This window comes from Gopherus evgoodei, chromosome 2 (genome assembly GCF_007399415.2).
Source record: "Gopherus evgoodei ecotype Sinaloan lineage chromosome 2, rGopEvg1_v1.p, whole genome shotgun sequence".
Taxonomy (NCBI): Eukaryota; Metazoa; Chordata; order Testudines; family Testudinidae; genus Gopherus; species Gopherus evgoodei.
In genome coordinates this window covers 275566967-275585271 of record NC_044323.1, presented here as the reverse complement: position 1 = coordinate 275585271, position 18305 = coordinate 275566967, and the positions used below count along the sequence as shown (strand labels likewise).

The 18305-nt window shown below is 45.3% G+C and overlaps 1 protein-coding gene across 2 annotated transcripts in view; it reads right to left on the bottom strand.

Annotated features, from left to right (window-relative positions):
* The window catches only part of FAM91A1 (family with sequence similarity 91 member A1), a 62629-nt gene extending 49096 nt beyond the window's left edge, over window positions 1-13533 (bottom strand). Inside the window, exons 1-5 of one of the 2 annotated variants that reach the window (XM_030553792.1) lie at window positions 13275-13533; window positions 7702-7786; window positions 6294-6445; window positions 5141-5198; window positions 142-209 (exon numbers count right to left, since the gene is read on the bottom strand). In XM_030553792.1, coding sequence (XP_030409652.1) covers window positions 142-209; window positions 5141-5198; window positions 6294-6445; window positions 7702-7786; window positions 13275-13346 — 435 coding nt within the window. In that variant the 5' untranslated portion in view covers window positions 13347-13533. The remainder of the gene's footprint in view (window positions 1-141; window positions 210-5140; window positions 5199-6293; window positions 6446-7701; window positions 7787-13274) is intronic. The other variant, XM_030553791.1, reaches the window with a different exon arrangement.
* Between the last annotated feature and the right edge of the window lie 4772 nt (window positions 13534-18305).

The window sequence follows — 18305 nt, the reverse complement described above, 5'->3', positions numbered from 1 at the left end:
TGTTTGATTAACCATAATTTTACTAACAAAGCATATGGCATCCTATCACCATCTAGAACAGTTTTGTCAAAATGGAGCCAGGCATGGAAGGCATGACCGACACTTAGAATAGATGGAAATAAAATTAAAAACAAAACTTACTTTTGATGACCTACACTGGTTCATTAGATCAATGTACTGGTTTCTTCCTATACCAAGAAGCCGTAGACCTGAAAAGTAAATGTTTGATTTTCCTTAGGAAAAATGTCTATTCTTAACTGAAGATGTGAGAACATATTATTCTCATTTTTAAAAGTAGTTCTGAATCTCAAGAATGTTTTCAATACTTCCTTCTTTTTTCTAAAGAAATGGCACCAAAAATAGATCCTGCTAACTTCGATGGTAGCCACATCTCTGCCAAAGAGCAGAATTTGGCCCCATTCATTTCTTTTGCCCAGACTAAATTCATAGATTCCAAGGTCAGATGGGACCCATTGTGCTCATCTAGTCTCACCTCCTACAAAACACAGGCCACTGAATTTCCCCAAGATAATTCCTAGAACAGATCTTTTTAAAAAAAATCACCCAATTTAAGATTTAAAAATTGTCTCTGATGGAGAATCCACCAAGATCCTTGGTAAATTGGTTGATTAATTAATGGTCATTGTCAAAAATTCACACCTTATTTCCAATCTGAATTTGTCTAGCTTCACCTTCCAGACACTGAGTCATGTTACATATACAGTCTTTTCTGATATACTGAAGAGATGATTATTAAATATTTGTTCCCCATATAGATACATATAGACTGTAAATCAACCTTAACTTTCTCTTTGTTAAGCTAAATAGATTGAGCTCTTTTGAATCTATCACTATACGGCATGTTTCCTAATGCTTTAATCATTTTTGTGGTTCTTCTCTGAACCCTCTCCAATTTTTCAACATCCTTCTTTAATTGTGGGCTGCTGGAATACTGGATACAGTATTCCAGCAGCGGTCACACCAGTGCCAAATACACAGGTAAAATGATCTCTTTACTCCTACGCAAGATTCTGCCATTTATGCATCCCAGGATCACATTAGTTCTTTTGGCCATAGCATCACTTGGGAGCTCATGTTCATGATTATTCATCATGACCCCCAAATCTTCTTCAGAGTCACTGCTTCCCAAGATAGAGTACATCCTGCAAACACAGCCTACCTTCTTTGCTCATATATGTGTATATTTAGTCATATTAAAATGCATAATGTTTACTTGCAGCCAGTATGCCTATCCAGATTGCTCTGAACCAGTGACCTGTCCTCTTCATTATTTACCACTCCCCCAGTTTTTGTGTCATCTGCAAACTTTAACAGTGATGATTTTGTGTTTTCTTCCAGGTCATTGATAAACATGTTAAATAGCATAGGACCAAGAACCAATCCCTGTAAGACCCCACTTGAAACACACCCACTTGATGATGATTCCCTGTCATCTTACTATAATATAGTCAGAAGAAAAACACATGTAAACTATTTTTTTTTTCTTTATGACAAGAGTCACACACAGAGGGGAAAGAGTCACCAAGATCTGTCCAACATCTTCGTCACCTCAGCCTTACCTTCAGTCAGCTGGTAGTAACAACGATACCAATACCAGACAGTACTGAGTTAGCTGGATTTTTAAAAAGGCAAGACATTTAATAAGGCTGGACACTAAGAAGCAGAGCCAAAAAGTCACAGTGGCTTCCAATTAAAATGAACTTGTTTCTTGAACAAGGTCTCAATCCAGTGATCTTTACCCATATACACCATACCAATGAATTCAGTGTGATCACTTCCATGAGTAAGGTTACAATACTGGATCTCTTCTGAATAGTTACTTACAAAAAAGTTTGGTGTCTCTTGCTGAAAATTGCTGTAGTTGTTACCTCCTGCAGATCCTTATATTCATGAAAACAAACTTAAAGACTACGACAATAGCCAAAGGGCCACTACATATTTATCTATTCAGTTAGGAATCATTTTGAGTCACCTGTCCCTCGGAAATCAGGAAGACTTTATCCTAGTTCCTCCACCCACATTTTTCAGTAAGTCTAACAAGACCACTATGATGGGACGCACTCACCCCACGCTGGACAGAAAGGGGTTAATCCATTGTGGGCTGAGGAAGCCACACCTCCTTCACCCTACTGGGCATGCTCCAGGTGTACCAGTATGAAAGGGAGCAGCTCCGATCAGTTGGGGCTGACTGTTATGGAGGAAGGATGTATGCTGCCTGCTCCAGCCAAGGCTCGGTGGATGCCTGTGACCTTAGAAGCTGGAGATGCCACAGCCCAGGCGGACGCCAAGGCAACCGCAGAGGCCTTGCAGGGTTGGGCGGAAGGGCAGACCAGAGAACCTAGAGGTAATAGGGAAGCCCAGACCACAGCAGCAGGGACAATGGCAGGAAGCAGCCCAGGGGAATCCAACAGCAGACTGGTGAGTGAGCTGAAGCCTTGAGTCAGCATGTTTTGGTAGGAGTCTTTCCCCACTGACTCAGTGGCCCGTGCTATGGCCACTACCAGAGTGCTGGGTGGGAGTCTGGTGTAGAGGGAGGGCCCGGACCCCCCTGCTGGGGAGGTGCAACACCTCCCCCTGTATCCAACATTGGCAATTAGGCCTTAGTGCCCTGCAAGAATGGGCAGATTTCCTGACTGGCCATTGGGCCTTACTGCTCTGCAAGGAGGGACCAGATTATTGACTTGGGCCACTAGGCCTTACTACCCTGCGAGAAGGGGCAGATTTCCTGACTCTGGCCATTAGACCTTACTGCCCTGCAAAAAAGGGGCAAAGTTATTGACTTGGGCCACTGCGCCTTACTGCTCTGTGAAAAGGGGAGGATTGATGGAAACTGGCCCCTGGGCCTTACTGCCCAGTGACATGGGTGAATTTATGGACTCCAACCACTAGGCTGTACTGCCCTGCTAAGGGCAAGTGTATGGACTCGGGCTGGGAGGCACGTATAGGTAAGATACATATGTCCCCCTCCCCCCTTTTTTCCCCTAAATGAGGCGGGCACATTCCCCACACACAGGACAGTGTTTCCCTAACCGTGTCACAACCACAAAAAAGTGCCCTAACTCTCAAGTGTGGGTTTCCCCCGTCCCAGAGGAGGACAAAAATTTAACACATAAAAATTAAAAATAATTCCAAGAAGGTAGTGGCTTAGAATTTACTTCCTGAAAAATTCTGCTTTTGCAAACACATTATGCTCTGTAAATGCTTCTTGAAATATATTTTAATTTCAGCAGCTACATGGTGTGCCCCAGTCAATGTTCTGCTCTTGTTGCATACAAGTGTGCCTCTCCATTCTCCCCTTGTTTATCTAAAGTACATATATAGGCTGGATTTTATTTTGAAATTCCCTCAGGCCTCAAAATTGCCATCTTATATTTTACCTGCCATAATGATGTTCTCATTTACTGGCTTTGCTAAGGCTGGATTTCCAGTTTGATTTTTTTTAAATGGATATCCAATGGACCCAAATAGTTTCTTGTACCTTACAATGTAACCATATTTGGTATTTTTCTTGCCTTCCGGTTTCCTTTTTATTTAGGTATATGCAGACTGTACACCTTTTGGGCCTCAAATACAATATGTTTAAGTAACCTCCATGGTCTCTCACTTTTCTTAAATCCGTCTTTCTAAAGTTCAGCATCTCAGTGCTAGCTTTTGTTACAAAACTCCAATGAAGAAGTTTAACTTTATCACATATTAGTCACTTAGTGGCTGAACTACAATTGTTTCTCAAGTACTACACAGTTGTTGCTTTGAGACTAAATTAGGAGTCGCTTCTGTTTTTGAACTCCAAGCAATTCAGTGGTGCTGAAAAACTGCTTCTCTCAACTATCTCCCTATGTGACATATGTGCAGTTACTGTGATAGCTGAAGTCACCCATTCTTATTGTGTTATCGAATTGTGAACTCTTCCCCCCTCCACCCACCCACAGAAGAAACGTATAGAGGTACAACAGGGAAGAAGGCAAAGGAAGCTATTAGGGAAATTTCTCAAGTTAGATTTTAGCACCCAAAACATGTCAATTGTCTTGTTCACTGGACTTTCCTTAGTCTGCCAAAGGGGCCAAGGTTCACCCTTCATTTCACTCCCCTTCCCTAATAATGCGACCCTTAGGGTATGTGTTCACTGCAGAGTTAAGTCTGATGCCTACTCAGGTGTTGCCCTTAGCCCCTCTCCCATCCACACACAAAACCTCTCACCTGAGTTTAGTGCTTTCAACCCAGGCTATCTGGCAAGACTAGGGGTATGGGTAAGAGCTTGGGCTCCGCTTTCACTTGGGCTGACTTTGCAGTGAGGATCACAGGCACCCACAGGGAAAAATTAGCAGGTGCTCCACACCCACTAGCACCCAAGCCCCCGCTCCTTGCCTCCTTCTCCCCCCAGCCTGAGCGCACCATGTCCCCGCTCCTCCCCCTCCCTCCCAGCACTTCCCCTCCTGCCCCCCCATCAACTATCAGCTGTTTGGTGGCACTTAGGACTTTCCGGGAGGGAGGGAGAGGAGCGGGGAGGGGTCACACTCAGGGAGGAGGTGAAGAGGCAGGACAGAGGTGGGGATTTGGGGGAAGGAGGTGGAATTGGGGTGGGAGGGGGTGTGGCTGGGTGGGAAAAGGTGGGATGAGGTGGGGATTTGGGAAAGGGGTGGAATGGGGGTGGGGGAGGATGGTGCAGGGGCTGGAAGAGGTGGTGAAGGGCAGGACCAGGGGGGTCAGGCACCCACTGGGCAGAGGGGAAGTCGGTGCCTATGGTGAGGATACAAGCTAACTTGGGTCCTGATACACCTGCAGTTCCTTCCTACAATTCTCACACACCATATGCCCAAAAGAAGGACAGACAAATTCTCCCACAATTCACTGGGAAAAATCACAGAGCAGCCCAGACTACTGCAGCACAAAGAACCATGGATTATGTCCCCAGAAGTCCTATTAACGCAAGAATGCAGTACCAATAAAGACACCACACAGGATAACTCTGCATGAAGACACACCACAACTTCAAAACTACTACTTACAGGTTCTACACCTTTAAAAAGAAGCTGTGATGCAACTGAAGCCTTCAAACTGTTTTCAGAAGCTGCATTTATCTACCTCACTAAACAGAAGGAGGCAGCCAGATAATACTTACAGTCAGCAGCAGTAAAGTTAGGCAATGAATCGTAGCTTTTTTCACTGTTCATTATATCCTTTAAAAAGCAACACACAGAAAAGAAGAAAAGCTCAATTTGTAGCAAGAAACACATTTTTGGACCAATGTAGTCCACTATTTGAGAAAGGGGCATTTAAAACCTAAAATAACGTGTACATTTTCTACATAAAAATCTACCCCTCAAATTGAAGATAAGAATATGACAAAGAAAATCTACCCTGCTAAAATCAGCTAGCACTTCTGAGAGATCTGGCTTACTGTAAATGTGATGCAAGAACTGTACCAAAAATTATATGCTTACTATTAATGATGATCAGATCCCTTAAAGTTATATAATAAAAACCCCAGAAAGCCTGACAAGCAAATTACTAAGGGTCTAAGTCTATTTCCATTAAAGTCTGCAGTAAAACGAGAAGTTCATCCAAACAGAGGAAGAAAAAGGCACTAATGAAAGTATCTAATAGTAACAATTATCAATTTACTCTATATTAAACTGTATGCATCTTTTACTCAAAATGACAATATTACATGTACCGTACCCAAGAGAAATGACAGAAAGTTACCAGCAGAGCTGGTTGGGCACTTTTTGATGAAAAATGCCAATTCACCAAAACTGTAAAAGAGTCAGTTATGATAAATTTCTCATTCTGAACATTTTTTAGATGTTTCAAAGTTGTCAAAATGGACTGTTTTGACATTTTCAGAATGAAAAGGTTCCATTTTTTTCAGGTTAGCATGACTGTTTTGAAATGCAAGTTAATCTGTTGTAAAAAAAGTTTAAAAGGTCATAACTGAAATAAAATGTTTTGATTCAATCTGAAATTTTGGGGATTTTCAGTTTGCAAAAAATTCTGAGTTTTCAATTGATTCAGGACTGGAAAACCATTTCCCATCCAACTGCTGTTGCCAATCCCTAGCTCTGCAGAGAGGTATTTGTGGGTAGGCAGAGTTGTGATTATCAGCACAATTCTGAAGAAGCTTTTCTTTATGCTGCTCATTAGCAGCAGAAGTCTCTCCAAAAGCAAACAGTAACAGTCATTTGACTGGCTGGCAGACATTACAATGCTACAAAAAGCACTTCTAGAAGTACAGAGCATGACATGTTTTGTTTTAATTCTGTTCCCAAACTCACCTCCATTATTCCTGTGTAATACGAAAACGGCGTTATCCTCAAGCCTTTTACCATGATGTCAGACAAATGATAAGGGTACAGCATGAGATGATCTCTACTGTATTTTAACAGTTCCTCATAGTATTTTCGTTCTTCTTTCTTGACATGCTTAACTGGCGGGAAAAAAGGACAGGCTAATATTCTGTTACACTGTCTCTCAAAATGGTGCAGAGATTATATTTTTACATTTAAACTGCATGGCAACACACAAAAAAGGTTAGTAGTAAAATGGTATGAAATTGACTTAAGAAATAAAAGGGTGAATTGATCCAAAGACGTTGAACACCAACTTCAGCTATTAACTTCTATAGGAGATGCAGGTTCTCAGAGCCTCTCAGGATCAGGTTGGAAATCAGAAAGATTACTCATGGTAAGATTAGCTATTAAGCTACTGAATAATCTCCCAAGGAAATACACCTCTACCTCGATATAACGCTCTCTTTGGGAGCCAAAAAAATCTTACTGTATTATAGGTGAAACCGCGTTATACTGAATTTGCTTTGATCCACGGGAGTGCACAGCCCCGCCCCACCGGAGTGCTGCTTTACCGCATTATATCTGAATTCGTGTTATATCGGGTCGTGTTATATCGAGGTAGAGGTGTAGTGAAAACTCAATGAGAGTAATTTAAAGCTAACTAGAACATAGCACTGAAGAATATATTGTACGGTGCAATCCTGCATTGTCAGCAATGATAGAATAATCTTATTGTTTGGTTTATTATGCATCTCACTTCTAAATGAGACATGCCATTCTGGCATAAACAGACATGAAAGGAGAATGAAATATACGCTCATGTTCATGATTTAGAATGCCTGAAGTTACCAGCAAACCTCCTTTTCAAGCAGTGAGAGCTCTGTCCAGTGCAGAAGAGAAAGTGAATACAACCAGTGTGAATCCAATGAGAATTCTATGTCAAACAGCTTGGACCCCAGGTCTCATTCTTTGTACCTGTCTGAGCTCCTTCTAGAGGGACACTTCCTTTGACATCATGGCTGTAAGTTAGTTAAGTCCTCCATTAACAAGCCCTAACCTCACCTGAGAGGCTCACATGGCACACAGGAGACTAAGTCAGCTATCAGTAAGCTTCACTTGGAAATTTGCAGGGTCTGAAGGGTGCATTCCACAAAGAAGCCACTGCAATTAAGTGGATTTCAAAGTTAATTTACTTTTGGGGTTCTAGCACTGAAAGGGTGTTTTGCTGGGGTCTTTTTTGGTGGAAATTTGGAGGACTGAGTTGGTTCTGACAGGTCTGTAATAATTTCAGTGACATACTTTTGTAAGCTATTAAAGATCACAGTACACTCATACGAAGGTTTTATAAGTAGAGTCAGTTATCAAACTGAAGTTATCAGTCTTCCACACTCACCTAAGTTATTTCGGTATCGTAGCTGATTGCGGATACTGTAGAGTACAACCTGCTTTTCATACTCCCTCTGAGAGTTTCCAAGACCCTATGAAACAAAATATAAATGTTATTGTAGTTGAATTGTATAATCCTTTAATTAAATCAGTGTGACTTGTACCACAGACAGGTATATTCTACTACCTGAATTAATGCAGGGTACCTCTGAACCATATTTTTCTAAGGCTACGTCTACACTACAGAACCTATGCTAGCATAATCCCCACTGCAAACCGGCATACACTGGCAGAAAAACCTTTCTGTTGGTGTAAGAACATTACCTCCCAAAACAAAATTATCTATGCCACCAGAAGCCCTCTTCTGTCAGCATAGCTGCATCTACACTCAGAGTTTTGCTGGCACAGCTAAGTCAGTCAGGGATGTGTTTTTTTTCACATCCCTTACCAAAATAGCTATATGCTAATATAAGTTTTAAATGCAGACAAGCTTAAGTGTTCTTACACCACTATACCGATCATGAGAAAAAAATCAAATCCTGAAAATAAGTCTGTATGGGCTACATATACTCATTAGGACCCAATCATGCAAAGTGTCAAGCATCTCATAAAGCGCTGAGCACTTGAGTGAAGGGTGGTCAGCACCTTGCAGGATGAACTTCTTAGGCCATATCTACACAAAGTTGCATAGAGTTTACTAAAGTGTGATATCAAACTGATTTAGTTAAACTAATGCAACTTTGGGTACATAGTTTGTAAGCCTGGTTTAAACCTGAATGTAAGAATGACCACATTAAGGTTTACACTCAGAAAAGAGGTGTGTTTTTCACTTATGTTTGCTAATATGTAAAAAGCCTAGTGTAGACCAGGCTGTAGTTTTAACATGTGCTAGCTGGTTAAAGTGTACCCTTGGCTTCCCCTTAGGCTTCACTTTGACCAACTAATACATATTAAAACTACAGTTTGCCTTGTATACATTAGGATTTTAACAAATTAGCCAATGTCTTTTTTCCTTAGTAAAGACATGGCCAAAATTACACCAATTTAACTCAGCTGGTTCAACATCACAACTTTAGTTAAACTGGTGCAAAACTTGTGTGTTTAGACAAGTCCTTAGTTAAACCAGTGCAAAGTCTAGTGTAGACACTAGAATTTAAGAATGGCTGTGATGAGGTGTACTAAACCCAAAGGCCCACTACTGGAGACCTCACAGTCCTACCACACCCTGCCCCAAAAAAAGAGCAGAAGAGGTGAGTCCTCCAAGAGGCTGAGAGAAGGACTGCATGGGAAGCAGTTAACTAGAACAGTGAGGCTGCAGGGAAGGAACCAGAGCCTAGCAACCTCATATGAAAGGAGCTGCTAAGCCTAAGTAGGTTCAGTTGCTGGCTGGAGCCAGAGGAGCATGAGTGGTGCTCCCGGCTCATTGCAGCAGTTCCAGGACCTGGACAGAGCAGTTGCCGGAAGGGACTGGGGGAGAAAGGAAGATGCTCCTGGCTGGCTGCTGGGACTCAAGCAAGACTTCAGCCCAAGGTAAGGGTGAAGCTGAACATGCTGGGACAATGAGGAAGTGGCCCACGGAACAGTAGTAGCAACCGGTTAAAGGGATGCAGCAGGTGACTGCTATTCGCAGGGTGCCTGGGTTGGGACCTGGTGTAGTGGGTGGGCCCAGGTCCCCCAGCACTAGCCAGAGGGGAAGTGACTAAGTGTCTTGAGAAGGGAGTTTACATATGCCCTGGGAAGGTGCTGAAGACGCGAAAGGGATCAGTATGTATTTAACTTTAATACCCTAGATGGGGGATGAACTGAAAAAGCAACTCAGCTGGAGAGCGACAGTCAGTTCAGGCTCGCTACAGAATGAAGAGTCTCCAGGGAGGAAGCCTAGAGGCACTGCTCCATTCCAGAGAAGGAACTATTTGAGATCTAGCCCTGGAGTGGCTGTGGACGCCAACCATGGTACTGGGATAGGCCTTTTTGGACTGACGAAGGTTTGAGCCCAGGGAGGCCTGCAGAAGACGAGCAAGGGTACTGTGATAGGCCTCACTAGACTGTTTGTCACAAGAAGTCTATTTTGTTTCACACATGGACTGTATGAGACTCTGCCGGAGGGTTGAGCCACTGAAAACCCCCCTGGAAAAGGGATGCTGCTGACAGAGAACACCGCAAGAGCTGAGAGAGAGAGAGCAGGCACACACACACCTGATAGGAGGCGCTCACGTGAGGTGAGTGGCCCTATCACAGTGGCTTGTTTTGATTTAGCCTAAATCTGCTATTAGAAACAGGTTTAAGTGAAATCAAAATAAGTGTTCCCAAAACCCTCTGCAAACTGGATTTTAAAGAAAATTTTTAAAAAAATTTTAAAAATCGCATCTTAAGTTAAACCAATGCAACTCTGAGCAGAAGCAAGCACTCAATAACGAGAAGAGCTACAGGCTGCATTATAGAGCCCCTTGAATAACTCCAATGTCAGAAGTAAATCTCATACGGACTCTAGTCTGGGGGGGAGGGGAAGTCAACCAGCCATTAGCGAACAAGAAGCTTTTCCTAATAAGCCTGGAGGACAAAAACACCAATTAATTAAAAAAAATTAAGGCTTAATTTGTTGAAGGAAGGAAGGAAGGTCCCAATCTTGCAATCCAATCTATATGTCTGACACATCAAAGACTTTAATGGGACACTGCATGGGCAATAGATATATGTACATATACACACCATTGCAAAAAACAGGACCCACGTTTCTAGCCCTTATGATTGTACATAATTTTCCAAAAGTGACCCAAGTTTAAACTGATGTATTGTTGCCTTCTGAATACTGCACACAACAAAAACATTGTTTTGAGCATATTTTCAGATATTTTATCTATAATTTTACTAGAAGAAAAAGTTTTACAAAAGAAAAAATAAAACAGGTAAAAATGATTTGAGGCTTTTACTACTGTTATAGAAGGTGAACAGACATTACGTTTTAGGAAAAGTTATTCAGTTCAAGCCCATTTTCTGTAAGAGTAAGAGTTAATTTTTCATTCACTATAGTTGTATAACTGGTCTTGCTGAAGACTGAACTACATAATCCTTAATAACAAGACTATTCCTCAGATTGTTCAGTTCTAAGTATAACAACTTGAAGCTCAAAAGGAAAGAATAATGGCCAGTCACTACTTCTGCGGGACAGTATATTTACTAGTCTTCAAAGGCTATTATCATGAACTGACTGAGCTAATCAAACAATTTTAATGCATGAACAGAATAAATACCTGATACTAATATCACACACGTCTCAATATGTGTGGCACCAGAAATTTTATCTGGTGTTGCCACAGAAACATTAATTTCAAATCAATTTGACTTTCAAATATTCATTCACTGAATATTTTGTGAAGTCCAACAGTAAGTAACCATTTCAAGAGAGGATATAATACGGTATAAACTGTTGTTTCAAAAACACATTTGTTTCAACTACTTGAGGCCAAGCATTAAGCATGTTTGCCCTAGAGACCCTTCAGTTATTTTTCTTCTACAGTTTAGCTGTGCAACAGTGAAATTTCATTATCAGGTAATACCTTGCAGTGGCACTTAGAGTCTTAAGTCTTATATCAGAGGGGTAGCCACATTAGTCTGTATCCATAAAAACAATGACGAGTCCGGTGGCACCTTAAAAACTAACAGATTTATTTGTGCATAAGCTTTCATGGGTAAAAAACCCACTTTGGTGCCACCAGAATCCTCGTTGTTTTTAAGTCTTATATAACGCTTTAAAATCCTTAGATAAAATGTAACATATAATTGCACAGATCCAACCTTAAAGCAAGCAAATTCACACTCAGCTTCAAAGCATCAGCTGCTGGAAAAGAAATGGATTACGTTGCAGACAGTTTCCACGTCCTGTCAGATGTCCAGATAGAAGAGAATGTGTAACTACTGCCACTTTCACTAACAGGAAAAGATCCTTTTACTCAAACTTCCTTTTTTTTAAAGCGTTCTTCGGAAAGCATTGCAGAAGTTACATTTAACAGATGTTTTATCTAGTAGCAAGACTTAAATTAACATGAGACTATTTTAGGCTGATTTACATAAGCATTAGCAGTGCATTTTCAGGTTTACAGGTAAAGAGAAATAAAATCACTTATGTTCCTGTTACAAACTAGCTCTTGAAGTATCACTAAAGAGCTCAATAATTCATATACCAGGATCTACAGTCAATGTTCATCTTTCTTCCAACACCTTTTCTCCCTTTCTCGTGTGTAAGGGAAGGAATTATTTTTCAGTTTCTGCTTTGAAGTAGCATAAGATTCCTAAGATGAAAAGAGACTTTCCTTCTTGACTTTAAACAATGTATCACTTGGGCTGTCAGAAGCCCATTGAACGTGGCACTCATCAAAATTTCATGAGGTTTCCATTTTCATTAACACTTATTGTGACATTTACCTTATTGCAGAAAACTAGAGCAGCATAATCCTTAATTCTTGAAACCTCTCCTGGTTTAGTGTGCACAGTACAGTGTTGACTGGGAGTCCTCCCCTGGATCTGAACATCCCCAGAAAATAATTCCTAGTTGTTTAAAGCTTCACTATGAACCACACTTCCATGTTATGATTGTTTCCAGGAGCACCTAGTGATCAAGCACCACATGGGATGGGGACAGGCCAGTCTCTCTCTGTTCACTTACTGAAAGCTGAGATGTTTTAGAAGCACATTGGACACTTACAGCACTAAGATCACATGCTTAAATAGAAGTTTTTTCCCCATGATGCTCTGGAGTCTGTCTGATAAATCCCAACTCCCCAGTGTCAAGACAAGAGGCAGATGAGACCCATAGTCCCAGAAGGGTGGGTACCCCAATTCCCTTTGCCAAGGACCTTAGGTGATAGAGGCACCAGGGCACCTGCTGGAGGTGACGAAGAAGAGAGGATGTGTTGATTCTGTAAGATGGCACAGGCGAGAGATGAAGAGGCAAAAGAAGGTGATTGTGGCACAAGGAGCCCCCTTCACGGGGAAGATGAAGATAGGTGGAGCACGGAGGTAGGTAAGCCCCCCAGTTGTAGGTGTAGCAAGAGGACCTGATAATGGGAATGACAGAGTCACTGGAAGGGGCAGAGGAGACCCGAGAGAAGGGAACGGTGTTGTCCCAGAAGCCCCGCCTGGCACTGGGAGGCAGGACGATGCTTTCATCTCTCCCGTCTCTAGCTGACACCGGCAGCCCAGCGAGTGGCTGAGGATCCCCGCCTCTCCTCGCCGTGCCAGTCGCTGTGTAGCACTGGCAGGGGAGGGATCAGCGTTGTCCATGGCACCTGTCCAACACTGTGGGCACAGGGAGGCTGGTGTCCGGTCACGGGCTGAGGCTGGGGGAGGGGCTTAGACGGTGGCGGTCAGACGCTGACGGGCGGGGGATGGTACCAGTCCTTGTCTAACGCCGGCGGGAGGGGAGCTGGTACCGGCCCGGCTGCCTTGCCCACCCCGGTGCCGGTCAGATGCTGACAAGAGAGGGTATGGTACCCATCCAGCCGCCCCTCCCCCGGCCGGTGGGGCGCTGGCGGGAGGGGGTTGGTACTGGCCCAGCTGCCCCTCCCCCCGCCATGCCGGTACCTGTCGGACGCTGGCAGGCAGGCGGGCCCAGGGGTAGTTGTGGCGGATGTGAAACTCCACGTCTATGTTCATGGCGAGGGGCCGGGACGGGCTACAGCCACCCGCTCCTCACAGCCCCAACGCAGGGGGGCGCTCCAGCACGGGCTCCTCCCTCCCGCCGCGTAGCCTCCACCGCTACCTCACTCCCCCAACCCCTATCACTTCCGCGTTACGCCCCCCGGAAGCGCCACCCGGCCCCTACGTCACTTCCGGCAACTGGGCTTGAACGCTCCGACAGTTCCACGGGCGCCCGGCTGCCTCATAGGGCTCGTGCACAGTGGGAAAGGCGGGACTGGCCCTTTAGGGGGGAGGGGCTGAGGATGCTGACGCAGTGCGTGACGCGGCCAGGGGGCGTTTCTGTTGAGTCCCCTCCCTTGCTATGTCTGTAAGCGCTCAGGCGCGTGCGCCAGCCTGTTCCTGCAGCTCTGCGAGCGTTTCCCTCTGGCTGCGGCCTGGTGCTGGGGCGCCGCGGCCTGGCCGCGCAGGGCCAGTGCAGAGCGCGGCCGAGGCACGGAGCGACCGGCGCGGTGATTAGCGCCGAGCCCGATTCCAACACGGCGCTGCCCCGCCCCAGGCTGGTGACCCCACCCTCTGCCCGCTGTGCTCCGGCTCCACCTCACAGCTCCGACCCCTTCCTCCCCATCCCCGCACGGCTGCGCTCACTGGTCCCCTGCCCCAAACAGCGTCAGCCGGAGCCTGTCCTCAGTCTCCGTCATGCCTCCCCCAGAATGCGCCTGGGCTCCAGCCTACAGCCCTGCCGCCCCCACTCCCCAGTCGTGCTGCAGAACTGCGTCCTGAGCCCCTCCCTGCAGTGCTCAGGTTGAGTCTCAGCTCCCTCTCTGTTCAGGTGCCTCCTATCGCTGCCCCCGGCTGACCACTTCCACAGGACTCTGGATGGGACTCCGTTATTTGAATTGAGTTGTAGTTGTGAAGAGTGTGCAGGTCCTCCAGTAAAAAGAACAGGAGGACTTGTGGCACCTTAGAGACTAACAAATGTATTAGAGCATAAGCTTACATTTGGTATAAATTAGGGGTGTCAACCATATGGCCTGTGTGCTGTATGCAGATTCTCCATAACTTAAGCTGTCTTTTAAAAAGAAAAAAGTTTGGCAGCCTTATAACTGCCAAAATAAAGCTATGTCTGCACTATGCACCTTTTAGCGACACAGCTGTGCCGCTAAAAAGTGTGCAGTGTAGTTGCTCTATGGCCTGGTTTACACTACGTGTTTAAACTGAATTTAGCAGCGTTAAACCGATTTAACCCTGCACCCGTCCACACAACGAGGCCCTTTATATTGATATAAAAGGTTCTTTAAACCGGTTTCTGTACTCCTCCCCGACAAGAAGAGTAGCGCTGAAATTGGTATTGCCATGTCAGATTAGGGTTAGTGTGGCCGCAAATTGACGGTATTGGCCTCTGGGCGGTATCCTACAGTGCACCATTGTAACCTTTCTGGAAAGCCATCTGAACTCAGATGCACTGGCCAGGTAGATAGGAAAAGCCCCTCGAACTTTTGAATTTCATTTCCTGTTTGGCCAGCATGGAGAGCTCACCAGCACAGGTGACCACGCAGAGCTCCTCAGCACAGGTAACAATTCAGTCTCCTGAGAATCGAAAAAGAGCTCCAGCATGGACCGCACGGGAGGTAGTGGATCTGATCGCTATATGGGGAGAGGATTCCGTGCTCACAGAACTCTGTTCCAAAAGACGAAATGAAAAAACATTTGAAAAAATTTCCAAGGTCATGATGCAGAGAGGCCACACCAGGGGCTCAGTACATTGCCGTGTGAAAGTTAAGGAACTCAGACAAGCCTACCAGAAAACCAAAGAAGCAAATGGAAGGTCGGGGGAGTGCTGAAAATATGCTGCTTCTACACTGAGCTGCATGCAATTCTAGGGGGGTCCGCCACCAGTTCCCCACCCATGTCCGTGGATTCCGAGGTGGGGTTGGTAATGTCAGCCATGGCTGAGGATTCTGCGGATGGGGAAGATGAGGAGGAGGAAGAGGACAATGAGCTTGCAGAGAGCACACAGCACTCCGTTCTCCACAACAGCCAGGAGCTTTTTCTCACCCAGACGGAATTACCCTCCCAGCCCTCCCAAGCTACTAGCCCAGACAATGAAGTCCTGGAAGCAACCTCTGGTGAGTGTACCTTTGTAAATATAAAACATGGTTTAAAAGCAAGCTTTTTTTAATGATTAATTTGCCCTGAGACTTTGGATGCATTCGCGGCCAGTACAGTTATTGGAAAAGGCTGTTAACATGTCTGGGGATGGAGCGGAAATCCTCCAGGGACATCTCTGTGAAGCTCTCCTGGAGGTACTCCAAAAGCCTTTGCAGAAGGTTTCTGGGCAGGGCAGCCTTATTCCATCCTCCAGGTAGGACACTTGACCATGCCATGCATGTAGCAAGTAATTTGGTATCATTGCATGACAAAGCCTAGCTGCATATGGTCCCAGTGATTGCTGGCATTCAAGCAACATCCGTTCTTTATCTCGCTGTGTTATCCTCAGGAGAGTGATATCGTTCATGGTAACCTAGTTGAAATTCAGGAATTTAATTAAGGGGACAGACATGGCCATTCCTACTGGGCTGTTTGCCTGTTGCTTAAAAGAAATCCTTCCTTGCAGGTAGCCAAACAGGGGGAGAAGGGGGGATTGGCGCTGAGCTTTTTCGCGTTTGGCCAGCAGTGATCTTCCATGACACCAGCCACGCGGTGGGGGGAGGGGTAAAGTGATCATCCCAGATAATTGGAGGGGGGGGGGGGTTGCTGCTGCATGTTAACAGGAAAGAAGCAGCACTGAACAGGATTTGCTTGGTATTTGGGAAAGGAGGGCACTGTGCATATGAAGGCTGCAGAAGCCGAAAGACAATGGCTTACCATGGCCGCATGCAAGCTGAATTCTTCTGCCCGGACCTGCATCTGTGAGATCTCTAACACCAGAGCTGCAGGCACTCAATATATTAAGATGCAAAATGCAACCTTGTAATGAAATCACATATGCTATGTAAGGTGAATAGTGTTGTTCACCATGAAAGAATATAAGCATTGTTCTGTAAAATGTATCTTTTTAAATACTTCTCTCCCTTTTTTCCCTCCATCATGAAGCTTCAAATTTTTCAGGCCTCCCTACTCCATCCCGAAGGCTATCTCAGATAAGGCGGTGGAAAAAAAAGATGCGAGACGAAATGTTCTCGGAAATCATGGTAGTGACCCGCAATGAAAGAGCTCATCTGAATGAGTGGAAGGACGTGGTATCAAATTACAGGAAAGATGCCAGTGAACGTGAGGACAGGAGGGACTCTCAAGATGAGAGGTGGCGGCAGAAAGATCAGCGGTGGCGGGATGCAACGCTGGGGCTGCTGCGTGATCAAACTGACATCCTCTGACATCTGGTGGAGCTTCAGGAACAGCAGCAGGATCACAGAATGCCGCTGCAGCCCCTGTGTAACCACCCTCACCATGTTCCATATCCTCCTCACCTAGATGTGTAAGAACATGTGGGGGAAAGCTTCATGCTCCCGCCCACTCCACCCCCGTGGACAGCCCATCCAAAAGGCTGTCATTACTTTGAAATTTTTTTAGTGGCCTTTTCCTTCCCTCCTATCCTCCTCCCAAACCACAACCGGGCTACCTTGTCAGTTCTCTCCCTCTTTTTATAATGAATTAATAAAGAATACATGATTTTTAAATGATAGTGACTTTATTTCCTTAGAAAGCAAGCTGTAATCGAAGCGGGAAGCAGGGTTGCTTACAGAGAATGAGTCAATCGGGGGGGTGGTTCGTCAAGGGGAAGCAAACACAGCAGTCAGACCATACCCTGGCCCGTGATGAAACTAGTTTTCAAAGCTTCTGTGATGCGCACCACTTCCTGGTGTGCTCTTCTAATCACCCTTGTGTCTGGCTGCGCATAATCAGCGGCCAGGTGATTTGCCTCAGCCTCCCACCCCGCCATAAAGGTCTCCCCCTTATTCTTACAGAGATTGTGGAGCACACAGCAAGCAGCAATAACAATGGGGACATTGACTTGGCTGAGGTCAGAGTGAGTCAGTAATGTGCGCCAACGTGCCTTTACATGGCCAAATGCACATTCTACCACCATTCTGCACTTGCTCAGCCTGTAGTTGAACAGCTCCTGACTACTGTCCAGGCTGCCTGTGTATGGCGAGCCATGGCATCAAGGGGTAGGCTGGGTCCCCCAGGATAACTAGAGGCGTTTCAACATCCCCAACTGTTATTTTCTGGTCTGGGAAGTAATTCCCTTGCTGCAGCCGTTTAAACAGAGTAGAGTTCCTGAAGATGCGAGCGTCATGAACCCTTCCCGACCATCCCACGTGGATGTTGGTGAAACATCCCTTGTGATCTACCAGTGCTTGCAGCACCATTGAAAAGTACCCCTTGAGGTTTACGTACTGGGTGCCCTGGTGCTCCAGTGCAAAGATAGGGATATGGGTTCCATCTATCGCGCCCCCCCAGTTAGGGAATCCCATTGCAGCAAAGCCATCTGCTATGACCTGCACAGTTCCCAGAGTCACTACCTTTCATAGCAGCAGCTTAATGATTGCTTTGGCTACTTGCATCACAGCAGACCCCACAGTAGATTTTCCCACTCCAAATTGATTCCCGACTGACCAGTAGCTGTCTGGCGTTGCAAGCTTCCAGAGGGCTATTGCCACTCGCTTCTCAACTGTGAGGGCTGCTCTCATCTTGGTATTCTGGTGTTTCAGGGCAGGGGAAAGCAAGTCACAAAGTTCCATGAAAGTGCCCTTATGCATGTGAAAGTTCCACAGCCACTGGGAATCGTCCCAAACCTGCAAAACTATGCAGTTCCACCAGTCTGTGCTTGTTTCCCGGGCCCACAATCGGCGTTCAATGGCTATAACCTGCCACATTACCAGCAGAATCTCCAAAGCACTGGGGCCCATGGTTTGAGAGAATTCTGTGTCCATGTCCTCATCACTCTCATCGCCGCGCTGCCGTAGCCGCCTC